This window comes from Zeus faber, assembly GCF_960531495.2.
Source record: "Zeus faber genome assembly, chromosome: 20".
Lineage (NCBI taxonomy): Eukaryota > Metazoa > Chordata > Actinopteri > Zeiformes > Zeidae > Zeus > Zeus faber.
The window spans coordinates 19,706,548-19,729,366 of record NC_137207.1 but is presented as its reverse complement, the minus strand read 5'-3'; the positions used below and the strand labels follow the sequence as shown (position 1 = coordinate 19,729,366).

General features: G+C 45.0%; 1 protein-coding gene across 4 annotated transcripts; it reads right to left on the bottom strand.

The window, feature by feature from the left end:
- Positions 1 to 28: 28 nt before the first annotated feature.
- Positions 29 to 22,159, bottom strand: fbxo11b (F-box protein 11b). Of its 4 annotated transcripts, none has more exons than XM_080020731.1 (22): positions 21,808 to 22,159; positions 19,844 to 20,007; positions 19,553 to 19,634; positions 19,083 to 19,227; positions 18,830 to 18,959; positions 18,202 to 18,285; positions 17,921 to 18,053; positions 16,898 to 17,004; positions 11,363 to 11,474; positions 7,367 to 7,473; positions 7,117 to 7,254; positions 6,806 to 7,023; positions 4,859 to 5,039; positions 4,647 to 4,769; positions 2,078 to 2,163; positions 1,715 to 1,791; positions 1,457 to 1,600; positions 1,239 to 1,349; positions 1,042 to 1,149; positions 556 to 664; positions 367 to 465; positions 29 to 265 (listed from the first exon to the last, which is right to left on the bottom strand). In XM_080020731.1, exons 1-22 carry the CDS (start codon positions 21,893 to 21,895, stop codon positions 136 to 138), a joined length of 2,676 nt encoding a protein of 891 aa, XP_079876857.1. In that variant the 5' UTR covers positions 21,896 to 22,159; the 3' UTR covers positions 29 to 135. The 4 variants fall into 4 exon arrangements, with proteins under 4 accessions (XP_079876857.1, XP_079876858.1, XP_079876859.1 ...); XM_080020732.1 differs by having other exon boundaries at positions 19,083 to 19,224; XM_080020733.1 differs by having other exon boundaries at positions 19,574 to 19,634.
- Positions 22,160 to 22,819: the final 660 nt, after the last annotated feature.

The window sequence follows — 22,819 nt, the reverse complement described above, 5'->3', positions numbered from 1 at the left end:
CCTCCCCCCCTCCCTCCCTCCGCGCCGCGGGCGGGCGTGACACGGCTCTGTGGGTGTGGATGGGTGCGATGGGATGTGTGTGGGTGCGTGCACGGGTGTACGGTCGATGGTGGTGATGTGTGTCCGTCTGTCCTCTCAGTTGTGTTGCAGCGTGTTTGACTCGATGGGCGGCGCAGAGTCGTACAGCGTGTCCGTGTCGTGCGTGGGCTCCCCGGCCAGTGTGCATGGGTTGGACAGCGTGCCGGCGCCGCAGTCGCAGAAAAACCTGGGAGGGGGGGGGGGGGGGAAGAGACACAGGAAGAAGAATAAAAACAGACCCCCGGGCGGATTCGGGCCGCGAGTGCCGACGACGTCTGCGGCGCTCACCTGTCGTGCCGTATGAACTCCACGTCGTGGCCCTGATGGCACTTCTTGATGCAGTTGACGCAGATGGCGTTCCTGTCCGTCGTATTGCAGGTGTGACACCTGAAAGGGAGGAGGGAGATTGGTTCGTCTGAAATCACACGCCAACGCTCTGAATCAGCGGGCGGGGCGGTGTTTGCGTTTCCTGCGTACCTGTAGAAGTCGTGCATGGGGTAGCTGGTGTAACTGGAGATCTTGTAGAGACACTGTCCTCTGCTCACCGCTTTCTCTATGGCGTCCTGGTTGTTCATTATTTTATTATCTGAGCGAGGGGGGTAGAGAGAACAAGGAGGGAGAGGGAACGTTTCGGCCATTACACTCGTTACACGTAACCATTGCTTATTCAAGAACATTGATGCGATTCCCAATCATTTTCCATATCAAGCATACGCAGTAGACCACTGACCCCGATCGACACGATTTTGTCTCCAGACCCGGACCCAAAACAGTCATTATTTCACATTCTCTAACATCATGTCAGTGAAAGGTTGACTGTTCATTTTGCTGGGGACCCACTGGAACCCTTCGAAGGGGTCCCGGACCCCGTGTTGAGACACTGCCGGGTATCAACTACTGCGACGTGGACTGTTTACCCCGCATCCATGCAGCAGTCTCCATGGTTCCTTACACGCCGCTTACCTTTCATGGTGACGTTGACCCCCGAGGCCAGGAACAGACCCCCAAAACGGTTGTTGAAGATCTGGTTGCCTTCTAGAGTGGCCGTCGCATGGTTGGTGATCTCGATGCCTGCCAAAAGACATTTTGGTTCAGAACACCGCTACCCGCCGCAAGCGGGGGAGGGGGGGCTCGGAGGACGCGATGCGGCGAGACCTTACCTGCGGCGAAGCCGTCGAAGATGCGGTTCTTGCGGAGGATGGGATGGCTGTTGGTGCTGATCAGCACGCCGGCCTGGGCGTTTCTGAAGATGTCGTTCTCCTCCAGCAGACCTGCACGCGCACGGTTCAGAGTTCAAGCTCTCAAAAAAAAAAAAAAAAAAGGGGGACACACCGTGTCCGCCCACTTTCCACTAAGGAGCCGCTCGGGCTGCGCTCACCTCGCCCGCCGTTGAAGATGCAGATGCCGCCGTCCCGGCCGTCGTGAATCTTATTGCGCCGCAGCGTGGGGTTGCTGTCCGTCTTGATCCACACGCCCGCCATGGCGTTGTCGAAGATCTCGTTGTCCTCGATGAAGCCCAGACCTGCGGCCGGCGGCACAGTTACCGTTAAAGGAAAAAAAAACAAAAAAAACAAAACAAAAAAAAAAAAAATACCCGGGAACTGGATCGAGAAGATTGACCGCTACGGGGACGCACCTGAGTTGTAGACCAAGATGCCGCCGTTCTGACCGCCCCATATCTTGTTGCGCCTGATCTTGGGGTTGCTCCCCGTCCTGGAAGAGCACCACAACCGGTTGGTTTCACGCCGACACACAAATTATGCTCACGTACATACATTCATAAAACATCAGTATGGAAACGTGTTGTGAGCCGTCTCGTCAATATTAGGTTGAATACACATTGAATCTCGAGATCCTGCCCAGCACCCAATCCTACTACGCCGCCGAGTGAAATTCACCGTCTTCGCCCTCGGGCACTGGTGGGGCAGATGAATGGTAAATTACAAATAAATGTGATTTAAACACGGGGAGGGGCGAAGGGGAAAGAGTCGTCTCTCACCTTATCTGCACACCAGAGTACATGTGGTTGTAGATGTCGTTGTCCTCCAACACCCCGTGGCCGTTGTCATAGAAATACACCCCCACCTGCGGCGCAGAGGAAGGTGGACACGGGGAGGTTGGTCAGCAAACACCGGACAGCAGGAAAAACAGCGTCGCTCCGTTTGATAGTGTGAACGCTCCTGTGGTCGTTTATCTTTGACCTCCTCTCTTAAGGAATCCAAACGGCCTTTGTCTATTCTAAATCACAAATCGGCAACCGACTGTTTAAGCCTGTATTCATGGCAACATCTGTGTGTGAGACACATTTGTGGCGTGGCGAGCTGACGGGCGTACTCTACAGTAATGGCTGACACAAATGAGTAAAAATAGGACTTTTTATTTTAGGCCAAACAAAACTGAGGCCTTTGTGTGTGAGGTGGAGATTAAGTACGATTTTTTTTTTACTGACGATTAACTGCCATCCTAAAAAAGGATTCCCAACATCGAATATTATTCTGCAACAGTGAATTGAACATCTTAAGATGAGATTGTAAGGAATTTGTCTTAAATAAAGTTAGTCAGTAACACCGTAAACCCTTAATTAGTGATGTAACGGTATGAAATTTCACAGTAGGATATCTACCGAAATACCGCAGTATTACACAGTATTAAACCCCCCCCCTTTGTTTTCTCTGTATTCAATTAATAAATGGTTTATATTAAAAGAGGAAGGTGCTTGTCGGGGCTCTCAAATTCACAGGAAAGGCAAAATAAGCGACATCAATCAAAATCCGACTTATTTGGAATTCACCCTCACCTTGTGTTGCCGATACGCGGTAGCAGCAAATGTTGTAATCATCCAGCCGTGACCGCACGCTCACGCCAGAGGCGTCACGCAGCGGCAAAGCGGCTGAAGTCTTACATTTCCAATGGGAGAAGCCAACGGAGCGAAAGAGAGCGACGTGACTGGCGAGGGAGGAAAGTTGGAATGGATTTCCACTTTGTGCCGATTAGCTCTGGCACGAAACGGCACGGAGGAACGGGCACCACTTCCTTACCGGTTTCCCACTGATGACTGGACTGGACTTTGAGAGGGCAGCCCTAGTTTCATATCACTCCTCTAACTTTCACCAGCAAAAAATTTTGAATACAAAATATTTTTTCTTAATTTTATTATTTGCGGTGATGACGGTAGTGCGCTCAACCTTGCGGTGACGTCACGTGGCCGCGGGTTGGAGTAACCGTCACAGCCCCGGTTGCACGTGTCTGTGCCATTGAGTTGTATTTAAGAAATTTCTTTGGCCATGCCACAAACTTTTTAATTTTTTGTAAGTGTTCAACTGATAGTTTTAAATCAGTCAACATTTTATTTTTGTGGGACACACACACACACACACACACACACACACACACACACACACACACACACACACAGACACACACCCTTTCGACTACAGTATGCACATTTACACTCACATACATCCTCAGACAGAAGGTTGTCATGGTAGTTATTGTATTTTTTCATCATTAGTTGAAGACTGCAAGAGAGATGGAGAGGAGAGAAGGAGGAAGAGAGACTCCTTTTCCACCAAGGAATTTTGAGGGCCGGTGGGTAATCCCAGACAGTTTTTCGCGCTACTACCGCAAAAAGAACCGGGTCTCTGCCAGGAAAACGGGTCCCAGAGCAGCACCGCTCGGCTGCTGGACTAGAACCAAGAACCGCTTGCGTCATGGGCCGGGGACAAGCAGGCCAGAGCAAAAACACTGACATTTCTGACATTTCTGCAAAAACACTGACATTTTTTTCACGGAATTCATGGACGTAAAATCTGGTCTGTGGAACTCTCAAGTGGACATGTAGTAAAACATACCATATTTTATTGAGTCGGAGCACACTTTCTTTAAATTACTGTAGTGCACAAGCTATGGCTCTGGGGCTTGCGGGTCCGGTTTTCAACATTCCCTACCAAATTGTCCCACTTTTCACCAGAATTACAAATAAGTTGGGGGAAGACGTCTATCATGTACTAATATATATATATATATATATATATATATAAAAAAATATCATATTAAAATGCCAATCATAAGCAGTAATAATAGTAATTTATTAATAATACCACAAGTAATAATAAAACGCAAGCGGTGCGTGCATAAGCGCATACATGGACGTGTGCATGAACGTGTGAAACGACGTACGCCAAGTGACATGGCTTCCGGTGTGAATGGAGAGTAAAGCAGTTTCTGCCGCTGGTTTGCGACACGATACTGCGTTACGCCAATATTTTACGAGGCGGTGCTTTAGGTTACTTGATCGTGCATGGGAGCGAGTGTAAACAAAGGTGGCGGAACGCAGCGCTTGGGTAAATTACTCATTGGATGGATTATTACAACATTTGGCCGTCTTGCTACTGCATATCGGAAACACAAGGCGAGGGTGAATTAAAGTAAAAATAAAATTAAGTTTTTATCTTCAATTTTGCAACGTACATTTGTAATAATGTCATCCTGAACTGAGATGAGGTAGGATTTCAGACACAAGGTCTCCATGCGGAACCTTATTGGTGTATGCGTGCGGACAGCGTTACCTGTTTACCGCTGTGGATGCGGTTCCTGCGCAGGACGGGGGTGCTGCCGGTGGTCACCCACACTCCAGCCAGGGTGTTGCTGTACACCTCGTTCTCCTCGATCACCCCCTGGCCCTTCTCGTGCTGAAAGCGAACGACCAGAGCGTCAAATTCACGAGACGCACGTCGACGCCAACGATTTCCCGCCGCGTCCCCTCGCCGCGCCCACGTACCACGTAGATTCCTCCGTGCTGACCGTCGTGGATCTTGTTTTGCCGTACGATGGGGCAGCTGTTTGTTCGGATCTGGATTCCAGCCAAGGCGTTGCCGTAGATGTCGTTGCTCTCTATCAAACCCCGACCGTCGCCAAATATGTACACCCCTCCTTGGTTACCGTTGAATATAGCGTTGCCCCTAGATAATGAAACAGGATCTGAATTAAAATAAGTAAATAATAACGAACGCGGGACAAGGGCAGTCCATCACCGTGACAGCAGGGTTCTGGTTGTCTGCAGGTATCAGAGTTAAATGTAATACTTTATAAGACAAATGAATGAAAATTTTAGACAAATATTTGGACACCTTTTTCCACAATGCTGGTAATTATAAAAGGTAAGGACTATTTACAGTTTGATATGGAGGAAAGTATCAGGTTTAGAGGTAGTTTTACTCAATTGTAAAGATAAGTGCAAAACTTAAACGTGGAAAAAAACCCCACATGAAACCACAATTAAACAAAAACATACTTGCATAAAAGACTGTTAAACCATATTGTCTATTAAAATGGCGAAGATCAATTAAATATTCTTCACATAAAGTGGGCGAAGAATGACATTATCGTTACTACTTGGCATAAATATCTCACTGTCAACAATTAATAACACAGGGTTGACCCTTTGCCGGTCCTAAGCATTGGCGCTTTTAATTTTTTTTTTAATTTCCTTATTATTATTATTTTTTTTTTAAACAAAATGTCAACATTGACCACCAGGTATTGACTTCCTATTTTCACTATTTAAAATAGGTTAACTCTTATTTCATTATTGTAGCACGCAGGACGTTGATTCTCCTTGCTCTCCTGCACACTCAATCAAAACATGATCATGCACGGGATATTTTCAAACATCCTGTTGGGTTTGGCACCCGGTACCACTACAGCACCGGTTCCTATATGATCAGAATCTACCGGACCAAGGCAGATTTGAGTGCCGAGCCCGAGCTGCCGATTGATATATCGGCCCTCAGGTGCTCAGAAACCACTCGTGCCTTCACTAAACATCGTTTGGAGCACGACGCATGAAATCCTCTGTTCACTCAGTATGACACGCCGCCGCTTTTCTTCTCCCGTGCGACTCGAGGCAAACGGCACCGGCGCTCGTCAATGCCACATTATGGTTGCTTAGCCAATCAGATAAAAGAGCCGGGTCGTTACATTTCCACTACAGATGACGCCCGGTTCATACAAACTGCCAGTTATTTGTAAACATGTGAAAAGTAAATGAAGATCAAATAGGCTTAGTAAAAAAATTAATCAATAAAAAAAATTTCTAAAATGAACCCCAATCGATTTTATTTTACAGAATTTCCTTATTAGTTCACAAAATAAATTCAGCCTAATATAGAAATGCTATATTTCAAAGGAGGGCAGTAGCCCAGGATCCGAAGGTTCAAAGTTCGATCCCCGGCTCCTCCTGCTAGCATGCTGTCCTTGAGCAAGACACTTAACCCCTCATTTCCCCTGGTGGCTCGTCCATCGGTGTTTGAATAATAAAGTCCCTTTGGACAAAAGCATCTGCTAAAATGATAATGTAAAGATGTCAAGTCATGTGACTACAGTGGTATTTCATTCATTAAAACTTCCAAACCAAGTAGCCATACTACACTTTTCAAATCAATGGCAATTAAAACAATAGAGTTAAATCTTATGGGAGTATATATCTTTTACCCCAGCCATACGCCGATTTATGGTCGCACGTCAAAACACCAAAAGCAGGTTCTCACTCCTTTTTTTTTTCCTGAGATCACCGCCGGTGGTTACGTGTGCCCCTCCAAAAACACAACTACGGATAGGGACAGAACTATTAATAGCTCACCACTGCCGTAGGCACAGCAGAGGAAATACTTGCGTAGTCAACGCTAAACCACACCCCGGGCCGTTAAGTCGCCCCGCGGGCTCTCACCGTATCGTGGGATCGCTGCTGGAGGTGATCCAGACTCCCGCAAAGTTGTTGGCGTAGATCTTGTTCTCAATGAACTGCCCGCGGCCCTTCTCGTGCACGTAGATGCCGCCCGTCTGCCCGTGGTGGATCTCGCAGCGCACCACCGTGGGGTTGGCGTAGGCCTTCACCTCAAAGCCCGCGATGCGGTTCCTGTGGATGTTGCAGCTCTCGAAGTAACCCTGAGGGAGAGAGGGAGTGATCAGTTGAAACCAGGTGCAGGAGAAGGCGGCGTCACGCTGCATTCTCAGTGCTACGGCGGCTCATTACGGTACCATGCCGTGGTCGAAGGTGAACACGCCGACGTCCCGGCCGTGGTGGATGTGGTTCCGTCTGATGATGGGGTTGCCATGGTTTTTGACCCAAATGCCGGCGAGCGCGTTGTTACTGATCTCATTATCCTCGTATATGCCCTGGAACATAGAGGATCAGACTCAGGATCACACTTGCCGCTTGGATTAGTTAGTTACTGGGGGCTGGTGATAAAACAGAAAATAATGTAAAATGGTGTCTGTTCAGCATTACCTGTGCATGGTCTGTGATGTACAGCCCTACGTTCTCACAATCGCTGATGTTGCAGTGTTTGATGGTTGGACACGCCCCCTGGCCACTCACACACACTGCTGAGCCCACTGGGGGGAAAAATAAAAATAAAGATATGAGGATCAACTTGGATTCTGCATTTCAAGTTGTCATTCTTTACCTGTGCCGTGACTACTATGGTACCTTCATGACCTCATTAGCCTTTACATAATGAACAGTGAGCAAACTATGTACTCATCTTCTTTCTATTAGATAAGTGTGGACCCACTAGGAGCCCTGCAAGGTTCCAGGGGCTGCCCAGTGGAATGATCAATTGTTAAACTTCACCATTATTTCATATACAAGACATTAACACCATGAGAGAGTGTACAATAATGTGTTAAAAGCAAAAATATAGTCTCCGCTTGGCGTCCAAGAGGCTAAATCTTGGGGCCCGTGGCATAATGTGTGTCGAATTGAGAGTCGTTGATATGAAAAATGTCGACAATAATTGTACATTACTTAATAAGAAATGAAGATGAAATGGAGGGGATATGACACTGAAACAACCAACCTAAACTGAAAACAAAGCATCAAAACCATAGATATGCTATTAAACTCTGGAAAAACTGCAGTCTTTGCATATATTTTATGGTCTGGAAAAGGGAGGCTGGTCGTGAACACCATGCACACAGTCCTATAGCGGCTGTCAGATAGGCAAAATAGAAGCATTGCTGAAGAACCTTGCAATAAGCACTTCAGGTCTAGGCCTGGGCCGGTTATCGACGGTCATCCACACACACGCAAAAAATACAGCCATAATCGCAGGTTGTTAAGGTTTTCCGAAAATGTATAAAATAATCTACCTTTCCTATAAATATACATAAATAATTTAATGTATGGTTAAACCCTACACAATCCCTCCCTTAGTTATAATTTGAGCATTATCATTTTTCATATATTTGAATGTTAAAAATGATAAAGCATACATATTTTAATTAGATCATAGCGGAATATCTGCAGCTCCAATAGGTTTTAAGGTAAATTTTTTCCCAGCTCCCGAATGGAGTATTTTTTCCCCCAGCGACCAACCTACCAATGAAAAACTCTGTCATCAAAACGTCCGACCTGAGTCCCTGCACGCCGGCCGTGCCTGTTTCGGCCCGGTTTCGGCTCTGTGACTTTGTCCGCTGCTGGCTCAGTGCCAGATCAACCCCCCCCCCAAAATGCAGCATTGGCTCGGGTTGTCTGTGTACGAGTAGTGAACGATATGCAGTCCACAAGGGGGCGTGGGAGCTGGACCCCTAATAATAATAATAAGGCTACTACTTCTACTAATAAGAATATGGCTGCAAGCAGCAATAAGTGTGGTCCAGGGTAGTCAGCCCTTGGTTAAAGTTCAATGGATGGTTGGATTTGGCTGTTCTGGTTTATTTTGTGTGGCAGAAGTTTATTTGTTCCGGGTTGGTTACTGTGTAATTCCATGATCGGGCGGTGTCTGCGGGTGTGGGTGGTTTTCCCATGGCGCAACTAATGGCGGTGATCGTTCTGAAGAAAGGCTGCATGACGATGGCTAAAATAAAATGCACAACTATTTTAGTCAGTATTATGGTTACGATTATTTACCACGATTATTAATCCATTTTGGGGAACTATTATTTTACGGTACTTTGTAAATCAACAGAAAACTGTATTCATAATAATAATGTATTTTATAAACGTATAAATTAATTAATTAAGGTAAGTGGTTTAACTGACTTCAACCGATCAGCCACAACATTAAAACCACCTCTTATAACAACTAATTGTGTAAACAAAACAGCTCTGACCTGTGGAGGCACAGACTCCACAAGACCTCTAAAGGTGTCCTGTGGTCTCTGGACCCAAGACGTCAGCAGCAGATCCTTTAAGTCCTGGTGTGAGGTGGGGTCCCCATGGATCAGGCTTGTTGTTCCAGCACATCCTCAGATGCTCGATACGACCCCAACCCCGGCCATCCACATGATGTAGAAGCAAATGTTATTCATCAGACCAGACCACCTTCTTCCACTGATCCAAGTTCTGACGCTCACGTGCCCATCATAGGCGCTTTCAGTGGTGGACAGGGGTCAGCATTGGACACTCTGGTCATTTCTCAATACCAAGTACGCGAAGTCCAGACTTGCGGACGTGGTAGTTCAGTCTTGGCAAGTTCGACTCGGGAGTACAGACTCCCGGAGCCATTACCATTTCCACCGCTTGGTGCGAAATGCATTCTGGGATACTTGGCTGTCCCAAGTCCACACAAGTCACCACCGATGCAGCCTCGATAAAGTCCACATCCGGGCATTTGGACTGGACTTGCCTTGATGCGGACTTTGAATTAGAACAGTACTTGGGCTGCGACTGATGACGTTTCACAAATCCACAGGAACACAAGTACAGACAAGAACGCAGATTGAGAAAGGCCTTCTGACAGGTCTGCGGCTACGCAGCCCCACATACAGCAAGCTGTGATGCACTGTGTGTTATGACAACTTTCTATCATAGCAGCATTAACTATATCAGCAGTTTGTGCTACAGTAGTTCTTCTGTGGGAGCGGACCAGACTGGCTAGACTTCACCCCTCACGTGCATCAATGAGCCTTGGGCGTCCATGACCCTATCGCCAGTTCACCGGTTGTCCTTCCTTGGACCACTTTTGGTAGGTAGTAACCACTGCATGCCGGGAACACCCCACAAGACCTGCCGTTTTGGAGATGCTCTGACCCAGTCGTCTAGCCATCACAATTTGGCCCTTGTCAAAGTGGCTCAGATCCCACGCTTTTTCCTGTTTCCCACAACGCATCAACTTCAAGAACTGACTGTTCACTTGCTGCCTAATATATCCCACCCCTTGACAGGTGCAACTGGAACGAGATGATCAATGTTATTCACTTGACCTGTCAGTGGTTTAAATGTTGTGGCTGATTGGTATAATGAAATAAATTGTGTGTAGTGGGCTACACATTTTTGCTGTCATTGTAACTAATCTTTGAGGCATCTAGAGGGGAACCCAAAAACACAAAAAGAATGAAAATATTTCCAAACCCATACACAATAAATACATCTCCCTTGTATTATGCAATTCCTTATGGTTATGGTTACCAGTAATTATAATTCAGGAACTTTTAATACATTGATATCTCTGGAATGTCTATACATTCTGACAGTGATGTTATAGGTTTTTTTATTTTGCAGAACTTACTCTGGTGCCTGTCAGCTGCCTTCTGGGCTGGCCCCTTATATTATAATAATAAATAATAATAATGCATCGTACAGTTTTTTACACCCCTCCCTCTCGCTTATGCATCAGAAGACATGCAGAAGGTAAACATGCTTGTCCTCTCGGCACGGAACATCGACAAAGTCAACTGAAAATCAAACAGGCCAGACATTTTCTTTTATTGTTTGTACAAAAGTGAATGTGTCTCCTTCGTGCACACACAGCAGAGGAGCCAACGCAGTCTACGGAGTCTCATTTCACTCATCACTGGAGGAGGGAAAGAAAGAAGGCTCTGGACCTTAGATCGGGACCCGTCTCCCTCCATGCGTAATCTACGCCTGTGCATTACAGGGACGCTCATGGACAAAACACCTCCCGACTCCCAAGACGAGACAATAATGGCAATCGATTCGATTATTGGCTGACGATTGATTGACAGCAAAAATGTCATGACCGGCACAGCCCTATGCACGTCCATACATGCCAAGAGGTTTAAGAGCAGCAATGAGAACAATTGAAACTAAATATCGAAATAGTTTTAACAACCAACAGGGGAGTAAAACAAAAAGAAGCACAACTATGCGCCAACACACCTAAAATGGTTTCCAATAACACCATGTACATAAGAGTTTGTTTATGGCTTTGGGCAAGCTGCCAGCTGGATCTTTAACATACAGTTATTATTTCATCATGTGTTAAAAATGTAGGCCGTAGTAGTGTGTGTATGTGTGTGTGTGTGTGTGTGTGTGTGAGACCTGTGCATGTGGAGCGGATGATGCAGTGGTCGATGTTGGGGCTGCAGTTGACCGTGATCTCCAGGCAGTGGTGGGCGTTGTGGTGCTGGGCCGACTTGTCGTCAGGGTTGAACTGTGGAGGGGAGGACGGATCAGACAACGCAGCAATGCAGGCATAACGATAACACCAAATTAAGAGCACGGGCCAATCGACAGGCAATTAACTATGATTTTTTTTTTTTTGTCCAAATTCTTTTCTTCCAAAAAGGGTTGCTTTGCGTTGCTCATAGAAAACCAATTTCGAGTCACTCAACTAAAATTCCCTGTGGACCACATTCAAGCTAGCCAGTTATCAAGGAAGGAGACAAAATCCACAAGTCAAAGCATTGGATTTTCCGCTTTGTGGGTTTGATGAGATTATTCTAGAATTGAGTGAATTTGCAATAAATTTAGGTTTAGGGTCAGAAAAGGTGACGCAACATGCCAAACGGTACTTTAAAAACAAACCGTAGACTGCTTTGATTCTGAATTTGCTCAATGTCAAATGTAGCAAGCATTCCAATAGTGATTGGACAGATCACTGAGCTCTCTGAAATGATGTCATAGTTCATATCACAACCCTACCAAGTAACTAGTTTCAGAAGTGATGATGTGCTCGCTGGAACACATCAAAATACAAAATAAAATTGTAATTTAATATTGTCTCTTCGATTATTTTTATCTATCAAAAGGTTCTTTGTATTTATTTGTTTGCGTTAAGTTAAATGTTCTCAAATATAGAAACTTTAAAATAAACGTTTTTCAAAGTTACCTGAAAATGTTGCACTTGTTGACAAAATATTGGTCAAAACACCGGTTAGCCCACTAACCGGTGCACTCTCCGATTTTGGAGAGTGTTAGCCCACCATTGGTGGGCTAACACTCTCCAAAATCTGGATTGGCCCCAAAAATCTGGCATCAGCCAGGAACCAATTCCTTAGAAAACTGTTTTTGAGCTGTACAAACGGCAAACAATTAAAACTGTCTATTAAAAAATCACCACACAACATGGCTGCACAAACTGGTACAGAATTGTCTATCAGAAAGTAATTTCTACTTAAGAAATGTGTAGAAAATAAAATTTCAATTTGCAATCTCAGCTAAGCCATCAAATCAAGGGTAAAATAAAACAGGTTCTCAAGCAAAATTCTCTTTAAATATTCATTAGAAGCAGACAGCACAGATGAGTACACCATGCAGAAGTGAACTACATATCAGTGCATCTACTAATAACATTATAGAATGGGTAACCCAGTGCAGAGTGAAATGACAACGGCGTTTTATGAACCCAAATGCCTCTACTGTAGCGTCAGAGAAGTGGTGTTCTCTTTGGTGATCACTTCAGAATTTAAAAACGATCAAACAAAGACTTATTTTACACAAGAGAAGAATAAAGATTCCTTTGATAAGAAAAAATAAAAACTAAATTAAAGAAGTAAGGACAGTATTACATTTAAAGAGCTTTTAATTAACGCGGCAGCAACAGACAGTCACCTTTCAGGCATGATCTTTCTCAGAATAGCTTATGTTTAAATATAGTCCTCACCTAAGTACAGTGGGCTTAGGCAGAGTGACGATTAAATCGCCAATCGGCTGACATGAATGTCAGACGATTTTATTATTTAATTATTTTTTTGTTTGCTTAATCCACCAGGAAAAATCCGAGCATTGAAACGACGGAAGTGCAGTTTACCGTGTTCTGAAACGGATCCCCTGCTCTCGATCGATCTCCCTCTCCGCTCAGTTGTCTTGGATTTACACCGCATTCCAAATTATTATGCAAATGATATTTTTCTCAGATTTTCCTAAATAGTCGATGCAAATGACAGTCAGTATAATTTTCAAGTCATCAACCGTTAGGGTATGATTCAAATGTTATTGAACAAACCTCCCAATGATAACAGTATTTATAAAAAAAAAAAACAATCCTCAAAATGCACTGTTCTAAATGATTATGCACAAGCGAGTTTCAAAACATTTTATAGGTTGTAAAGAACTGAAAAAGGTTATTTGTTGAATCTGCAGCATTAGGAGGTCATATTTACTGAAATAAGCTATTTCAATCAAAAACATCTTATCAGGCCAAGTTACATGGTAACATAGGAGTCTTCTTTGATATCACCTTCACAACTCTTGCATCCATTGAACTTGTGAGTTTTTGGAGAGTTTCTGCTTGAATTTCTTTGCAGGACGTCAGAATAGCCTCCCAGAGCTGCTGTTTTGATGCAAACCGCCTCCCACCCTCATAGATCTTTTGCTTGAGGATGCTCCCAAGGTTCTCAATAGGGTTGAGGTCATGGTCATATACTTTGTCACGGTCATTTTCACACCTTCAGGGACCCTAAAGGGGCCCACCAGCTCTCTCCCCATGATTCCAGCCCAAAACATGACTCCGCCACCTCCTTGCTGACGTCGCAGCCTCGTTGGTATGTGGTGGCCATCCACCAACCATCCACTACTCCATCCATCTGCACCAACCAGGGTTGCACGGCACTTATCAGTAAACAAGACTGTTTGAAAATGAGTCTTCATGTTTTTTTGGGCCCACTGCAACCGTTTCTGCTTGTGAGCATTGGTTAGGGGGTGGCCCAATAGTAGGTTTATGCACAACTGCAAGCCTCTGGAGGATCCTACACCTTGAGGTTCACGGGACTCCAGAGGCACCAGCAGCTTCAAATACCCGTTTGCTGCTTTGTAATGGCATTTAAGCCTCTGCTCTCTGAATCCATTGAATTTGTCTGGCAGAAACCTTCCTCATTCTGCCTTTATCTGCATCAACACGTCTGTGCTCTGAATCAGCCACAAATCTCTTCACATTACGATGATCACACTTAAGTTTTCGTGAAATATCTAATGTTTTCATACCTTGTCCAAGGCATTGCACTATTTGAGGCTTTTCGGCAGCAGAGAGATCCTTTTTCTTTCCCATGTTGCTTGAAACCTGTGGCTGCTTAATAATGTTGAACGTCCTTCTTAAATAGTTTTCCTTTAATTGGGCTCAGCTGGCAAACTAATTATCACAGGTGTCTGAGATTGATTTCAGTGATCCAAAGAGCCCTGAGACACAATACCATCCATGAGTTAATTGAAAAACAAAAAATTAAATGTTTAGGACACTTAAATCCAATTTGCATAATAATTTGGAAGGCAGTGTATTATTGATTGATTATTTGTAATGTTCATTGTGTAAAAGTGTTCTGGTATTGCATGTTAAAAAAAATACTGTTTCTTCCCTCGTTGTTGTGAATGTGTTCTAACCCTCATTGTGCAGTGCATTGTCTGAATCAACTACAACCACAGAAATGGAATGTGCCGAGTGTAAACAAGTATATCTGTTTACACCTGGCATTAGAAGGCGCCTCCAGTAACCACTTGTGATCAACTCTCACTTCCCGGCTTTATATGCAAATCTAATACATTTAAATTATAATATAGCAATCTATACAATAATATAATCTCACAGAGAAAGATTTATATTTATTTCGTTTTTATGTATGGAAAATTAAAAATATAAACCTAATTGGCGCAGTTTTTTCTCTTCTGCTCCAGACAGCGGTGCACTGTGCACTGCCAGTTCCCGACTCCCATGCCAGTTTCTTGCGTTTTTTCGATATTTATTTTTGTTTGTTTCTATTTTTATGAAACAGCTGAGTTAAGAGACTGTCCTGCCCCCCCACCCCCAAATCCCCTGTCAGTCCCGTCCCCGTGCCGCGCCACACACGTCCAGACCTGTCAACCTTAGGAACATAATAAGTACCACAACAGTGTTACAGAGTCTCTGTGGCGTTTGAGTTACTGCAGCTAAATGACTCAGTTATTCACAGCGTAGTCATCTCGAAACTAGGATATCACATTGTATGCAAGCTACTAAGGCTAACTATATATAGTATCCAAATTAATTGAATTAGAATATACCCCTTGAAATGCATCATATCGTAAAGTTACGGAACATGTAAAACCAACTACAGATGCACCGGTTGCAATTTTCTTGGCCAATTCTGATAAAAATAAATAAATAACAATAAAGTGTGACCTGCCGATTCTGTTTTTTATTCAATGTTCATAATAAAACTGACTATTACATAACTTTGCCATTATTGTCCAATCATTTTAGGTTTATAGCCGTGATCGGAGAAATCAAATGTTATTATCATTTGGTCTCATTGGGTATATCTGCTGTACGTCAATGACAAATACATGGTGTGATCTGATCACACTCACGTGACCTGATCACACTCACGTGACAGGACAGCTGCACATACAAACTACTGCGGCATTTTTCAGTTACCATAATAGTGAGATTGCTTATTTTGACAGTTAATTATTGTTCATTATTCCCTATGGAACAATAATAGAACATGAAACTGTCCCTCAGTTTCAAATAAATATTTTTCAGTACAAGTTTCAGTACAATGCAACCTTTAACTCTCACTGAGTTTTAATAGGACAACATAACTAATATGAAAATGTCCAATGTCCAAACTTAAAATTAAAGTCTTTTACTTTTAAGTGCAAATACACATTTATATTATATTTATATGGCACTTGCCATTCCAAAATAAATTGCAATCATTGCAAAAAACAAAAATAATAATAAATGGCAGACCTTTCTCGCTCCCGTTCACTGGAACCCACCTTGCATTGAACCAAATGAAACGACTCATTTTACTGAGTGACTCCAGAACAGAGTCTTGAAAGAGTCAACATTTCATCACGAGCCGAGCAAGTGCACAAGGAACACACACACGCGCGCGCACGCACACACACACACTTTCGCTCTTCTTTGAGCCTTAACTACGCAAGATTACATTCGTGTCAGGTTTGAGTATCGGAGCATTTTTGAGTTCTAGTACATGAGCACAGTATTGGGCGTGTAAATTTGACCGGTACAGAATCTGAAAATATATCTGATCGGTCACCATTCAGGGCCGATCAAGTTGAAAACCGGCCGATTGATCGGTGCATCTCTATTACCAACGCTTTATATGTCAACATTAAATCACATGTTTGTGATTACTACTTCCCATTTTACCTCAGCAATGCAGCGTCAGTGGAAAATAAAGTACCGCTGCGCTGCCCATCAGTGGATGTTGAGTGAGTGAGAGGGGAGGGGTTACAGAACCACAGGTCGTAGCATCCCGTCCAATCCCAGAGATGTAGTTTGAATACTCAATAAATGTACGGCATTGTTTTGTAAAACTAAAAGAAAAACAGTAAAAGATGTTTTTGTGTAAATACTTAACTTGTAAACAATAAATCCTGCACCTCTGTCACAGGGAGACCACATTTGCCACATCACATTCTATGTGCGTGCACCCTCCCTCCCGATAGAATAGTCTATCAGCAATTGCTGACCCCCAGCGATTGCCGATTGGAATTCTGCACGATCACCCAAGCCTAGAGTACTGACATATTCTCCTTTTCACATGTTTCTGTCGGCACGCGATCAAATGATTGTCTTCTCTACTCCCTCACAGACGGAAATAGGTGACAGATCTCGGTGTGGTCGGTGCTTACCCTGATCGTCATGTAGCCTACGTAGGCGTCCTCAGAGCCCTCCATGAACACAAACGTAGAGTCTCTGGTGTTCTCTATTACCACCTTGTCAGCCACTTTACCCGGAGCTGGAGAGAGAAACAGAGACCCTCATAAATACACAATAAAACAGCTGCAAGATCATTGATCACATACAGTGAGATTGTGCAATATATCAATATCATGATATGATACTAGATATATTTTGGGACCAAAATATGGTGATATAGTTAAATGTTGTCTTTAAGGGTGCATTATAGTATACCAACACTTTTTCTTTTACTTCTTAAGACTGATCCAGCCCCTCTAATTAATGCATTGTACCTGCTTTGTGACAGCATCCACAGTAGTAATGTTTCACAATTATTTATTTGATGTACCTATCATCAAAAATATCAAATTATTGATTATAAGGTATGAAGAGAAACAATATATACACACATTAGGGTTGGGCGAATGTGCAAAAGATGATTTTATGGCGCAGGGGGATTCACATTTGCCACATTACAGGACACAGGCAACGGGGAGACTTTTTTTTTTTTTGGAGCGGGAGAGTCCCTTTACTCAGTTGTATTTTAAAAATATATATATATATATGTTTCATACATGTAAGAAACAAACTAAAATAAATAAATCTAAGATAAAAACACAGGCATGGGAGTCGGGGATACCACGCATGCGCACGGTGCACCGCTGCCTGGAGGAAAAATAAAATAAACTCCCAATTCTCTGAGTTAGGGGCGAGACCCTCCGTCCCCTCTTCCCCTCTCTCCCTTTTCGCTCCAGTTTCAGAACAAGGTCAACTGCACTTTCAGTTTCAATGCTTGCATTTTTCCCCTCAGATTATTATTATTATTAGACGCCTGTCATCAATGTCAATCGCGATCAATGGGAGTCGATTGCCGATTTAATCGCAATTCTGCCAAAGCCTGATTCACATAGTGATGTGATTTTTTTCAATATCCCACTTGCGCGCAGGGTATTACAATACCCCGTGTTTCTCACCTGCACCAATCATGGTGATGGGCGACTCGATGTAAATCCACTCGTCTGTGTAGATGCCGGAGTGGACAAATATCAGCCCGTCAAAGTGTGCCTCCTGCACACCGCCCAGTGCGTCCTCGATGGTGTCGTAGTACTGCGAGAGAAACATGCAACCATTTATGAGGCAGAAAATACACAAGCACATTATTTATCAATGTATGGTTTGGAAAAGCAGGCAGGTGTTTACACAAGCGGCGAGACACACTGGTTCACATTCATTCCCAGGGCGCTTCTCCCCTTACCAGCATGTTTTCTCTGCCTTTGTATCTGCCCGGGTTGCTGTAGAAATGCTCGGCAAAACCTGGTTTCACGTGAGCACCTTTGTACTGCACACACACACACACACACACACACACACACACACACACACACACACACACACACACACACACACACACACACACACACACACACACACACACACACACACACACACACACACACACACACACACACACACACACTTTATGTAACAACTTTAAGTACCGTACACTATTTAGCTCCAGGGGGTTTTCAAGAAGGGAACACAAGCATTTAGTGTCTAGTTGGTGTTAAGTTCAAGCCCTGTAACTGTTGTGCACAGTAAACAGAAATGCAATTAGTGAGCACAGCACATGCACCATAACAAATCATCTTATGATATGATGTATCCATTGCACATAATAATAATGAATGTGATGTGAACAGTGGAAATGGTCAAAAATCGCAAAACATCAAGATTAATCACGAGGAATGCCAAGGTCAAAGGGACGCCACCATGACGATTCTTGTGATCATGGACACAGGAAAGACAGGTCAAATAAAAAATATCGGTAGTTCAAAACTGCAATAGCAAACACACAAATAGTATCAGGCTGCACGTGTACTGACCAGCTGCTGGAAGCTCTCCTTCCAGGGGTTGGGATGTTCATGCTCCTCGGGGCTGACCTGGTAGAATCTGCCCGGCTCTGGGTGCATCATGGGGCGTGTGTACTCAAACACCTCCATGTACAAACGCTTCCTAGAAAATGACAAGACACAAGCAGTTTTCACAATATGATATCAAACAAGGCATGACTATTTCAAAAAATAAAATAGAGGGAACCAGATTTATGGGGGTCAAGAGGGTTTGATCGGCACTAACCACAGGATGGGGTCATTGGCGAGCTGGCTGAACCGCTTGCAGACACACGCCGCCTGGCAGAGGTCCTGCTCCAACAAATAGGAGAAGATCTTCAACACCACCTCATCTGGAAGCTTCTGTTGCAGGTACTGCTCTGCTGGAGCTGCTGCAAGAATAGTCAGAGCGCGCGCGCACACACACACACACACACACACACACACACACACACACACACACACACACACACACACACACACACTAAGCTTTCGGGACAGACCTATGCCTTCCAAGCGAATTACACTGACAGTTATAATCCTTGAAAAAGGATGATTAGGTATTAAGAAAAAATAACTATTTGACTGGTGTGGGGCTTCAGCATAGGAAAAAAAAAAAAAAGAAAAAAAATCAATAATGGTGACTCATTTGCCATAACATAAAAATCATGGCAATATATCCACCTCCCACCCCGTTGGAAAAGCTCTGACACACACCTGGCAGGTCGTGGCTCTTACCGGACACTCGTGCCCGCTTGGCTCGGTGACCAAAGGCTTCTGTGGACGAGGTGGAAGCTCCCTGGGGCAGAAAAAAACAAACAAAAAAAAACAAACAAAAAAAAAAAAAAAGAGAGGACAAGCGCACATCAGTACAATACACTATAACGCAAGGAAAAAAGTTGCTTAGAAATGTTATTTTGTCGCCCAAATGCATTACTACCCAGAGGAGAATAAGCCAACACATACATAACAATAATAACAAACAGCAATAGGGTCTTTCTGTCCTACCTCCATGGGGCTCTTGCTGGGGCAAGCAGAGGCGGTGGCTGAGGCAGCAGCGGTTCTCTTGGGTGCCAGGGACTTGCGTCGGAGCTGGTAGGGACTGTTCTGCGCTCCGGGGCCTGAATCCTCCACAGCCATTTCTGCAGCAGCCGCGGCTGGAGCCTCCTCATCTGGACAGGAGGGCAAATGGATTTACAGCATATACTGCCAGCTCGACATATACTACAGAGTGACATCAGTATCAACATATGCAACGGCTATACCCCCACCGCACACTGTGATTGTAGCCCTGTATTTCCCCCCCCATTCACCCCCACATTGTACACATACACACTCCCACACACATGTTTTTGCTTATATTCTGTACTTGGTACATTTATTTTTTCAGATTTAGATTATATAATTTTAATTACCCTACTTACTTTGTTTTGCACAGCCCTTGCAGTTTTACTAACTTCCTATTTAGTATTACTTCACTGCACCATATGTGCATGTGCAAATAAAGTTTATAGAATCTTGAGCCACAAATGGTTGCCAGGGACACACAGAGGAACCTGCATACCTAAATGTATGAAGTATTTGAATCAAGGGGTGTAATGCATGACAGAAAGGTGTCGTAAAAAAGCAAACATAATAAAAATAACAATTTAGGATTTGCACCAAGGCCAGCCGAGGAATAAAACACCCAATAATCAATGCAGCGCCTCACAGGTCCAGTTATACAAAACAAAATCCATCGAATAAATGCATGACGGGCACAGTGGATTTTGCAAAGGGGGCTTGTTGTCAAAATTAAGATAAAAGATCCATTATTAAAAACATGGGGAATTCTGACGTAGACATTGCCGATTTAAAAACTAAATAAATAATACCTTGCATAGTTAACCTACACGGGCCAGGTTAACCGGCAGAGTACACGTTGGTAAGACCAGACAAAGGTTGGTGATTGATCATGGCAGATGCACCCAGCAGAGCAGCCTGGTAGATTGTAATCACTCCGGGGACCTGAATGCCACTGCGTTTCTATTTTTTCGTTTTTGGGTCATCGGCTCCTCAGAACACACCTAATCACACCCAAAGCCCCTTCTTCCATATACACCGGGATCAGCGTGAAACCAGGGACGGAGGGGGGGGGGGGAGGGGGGGGCCGCAGCAAGCCCGGCTCGCTGCGAGAAACCCAACTGCGTAGCTCGCAAATCCGCGGCGTAAACAGATGGAGGCGGACGGAACAAGGAAGGGTCCGCTCCATGACTTCATCGGCTAAAACCAACACAAGATGGACCCTCTGCCGGATCGTTAGGACAAGGTTAACCTAGAAAAGAAAAAGAACGGGAGAGAGAGGAGGGGGGGGAAAAAAAAAGAGAGAGAGAGAAAAAAAAAAAAAAAAAAAACGCATTCCCGGCCTTGCGCGGCTCGACGGTCCGCGTAGCGCTGCCCACCTCGCGGCCAGTGTTTTGTTGACGTTACACCCCAAAAATGGCAGCGCCGACTCGGAACGCGCCGCAGATTTACAGCCTGGAAGCCAGTTAGTGACAGCTGGGAATGCAACAGCCGAGCGGGCGGAAAGACCCGAGCACTTCGGGCACTTCGGATCCCGTTGAGGTCGCCGGGATAAGCGTTTATAATGTCGGCGATCCGGTTAGGTACGCAGCGGGGCGAAGACAACCCCCCCCCCCCCTCCGCCGCCAACCACCTCCCCAACCCTCCACCTTCCCACCCCCACCCGCCGAGCCCAGCAGCGGAGCTAGCGATAGCTCCCCGTCGTTAGCCTAGCTCCCGTTCGTTAGCTTAGCTCAGTCACTCAAGCCGAACAAAGCGCGGCCTGGCCCCGAGCCGCCGGAGCAAGAAGCCTCGGCTTTTCCTGCGTCACCCCGCCACGTCCGCGCCAGGGAAAACAATGGCCACTGATAGGGGGTGGGTGGGGGGGGTGGAATGAACCGCCGCGCCAAACAACCCGGGGGCCGTCTCACCTCGCTCGCCGTTGTTCCGTTCGGGCTGCGCCGGGCGCGGCCTCGACACCCGCCTGGGTCTCCTGCTGGAGGCTCTGACGGAGTTCATCTGGGGAGTTGGTCGTTAAAAAAAAAAAAAAAAAAATACAACGCCTTCGTTTGCTTCCTACTTTTAACGCTCGACCACAACCAGCAACACCCCGACCGCCTCTTTACCGATTGGACCCGAACGATTGCGACCGGGGGGGGGAAGCCGTTGTTATTCGGGGTGTAATCGCCGTTCTCCGCGGTACCGCAGCTCCTCTGTGCCAGCTCCGTCTCAGGCTCTAGCAGGAGGAGCCATTAACCCACACGGGGGAAACTATCGCGAGAAACGAACGGCGACGGGCTCTCTCCGCCTATCGCGCCGCGCGGCTCACGGCGCCCCGCGCGTGGCGGCCAACCGGCGGCGTCGTGTCAAATCTGCGCGACTTGCCTTTCGGTCGGGGAGCTCCCTTGGTCTGGGTTCTGGTTCTGGTTGGTATTTTATTTTTATTATTATTTTTTTTTGGACGGACGCGGCGGCTTGCGTGACATGCACCCAAAACCTTTTGAAAGCACGTCGCAGGTGAAAAACGACGCTCGCTGTTAATGTGAAAAGGAAATCTTCCAAATCCAAATTGCCTTCTGTAAAAAAAAAAATACGAATAAAAAATACAAACAAATGGAAAAAATATACACTCTTCGGTGGTGAAATGATATGGTTGTATAGAATCCAACAATAATAATAATAATTAAAAACGACCTCGCAAGTGCGTGTCGATAATTCTTTATAAGAATTAATAATTAGCAATGAACTCAAACCCCCTCCCCACCGCCACCACGAGAAATCTATCGCGAGAAAAGGACAGCGCAAAAAAAAAAAAAGAAAAAAAAAAAAAGTCCGCCAATGGCGTAACGCGGCTCAAATTCCTCTTCCAGTGGCGACCAATCGGCAGCTTCGTATCAAATGTGTTCGACTAACCTTTCAGTCAGGGCAGGCAGCGCTCCGAGT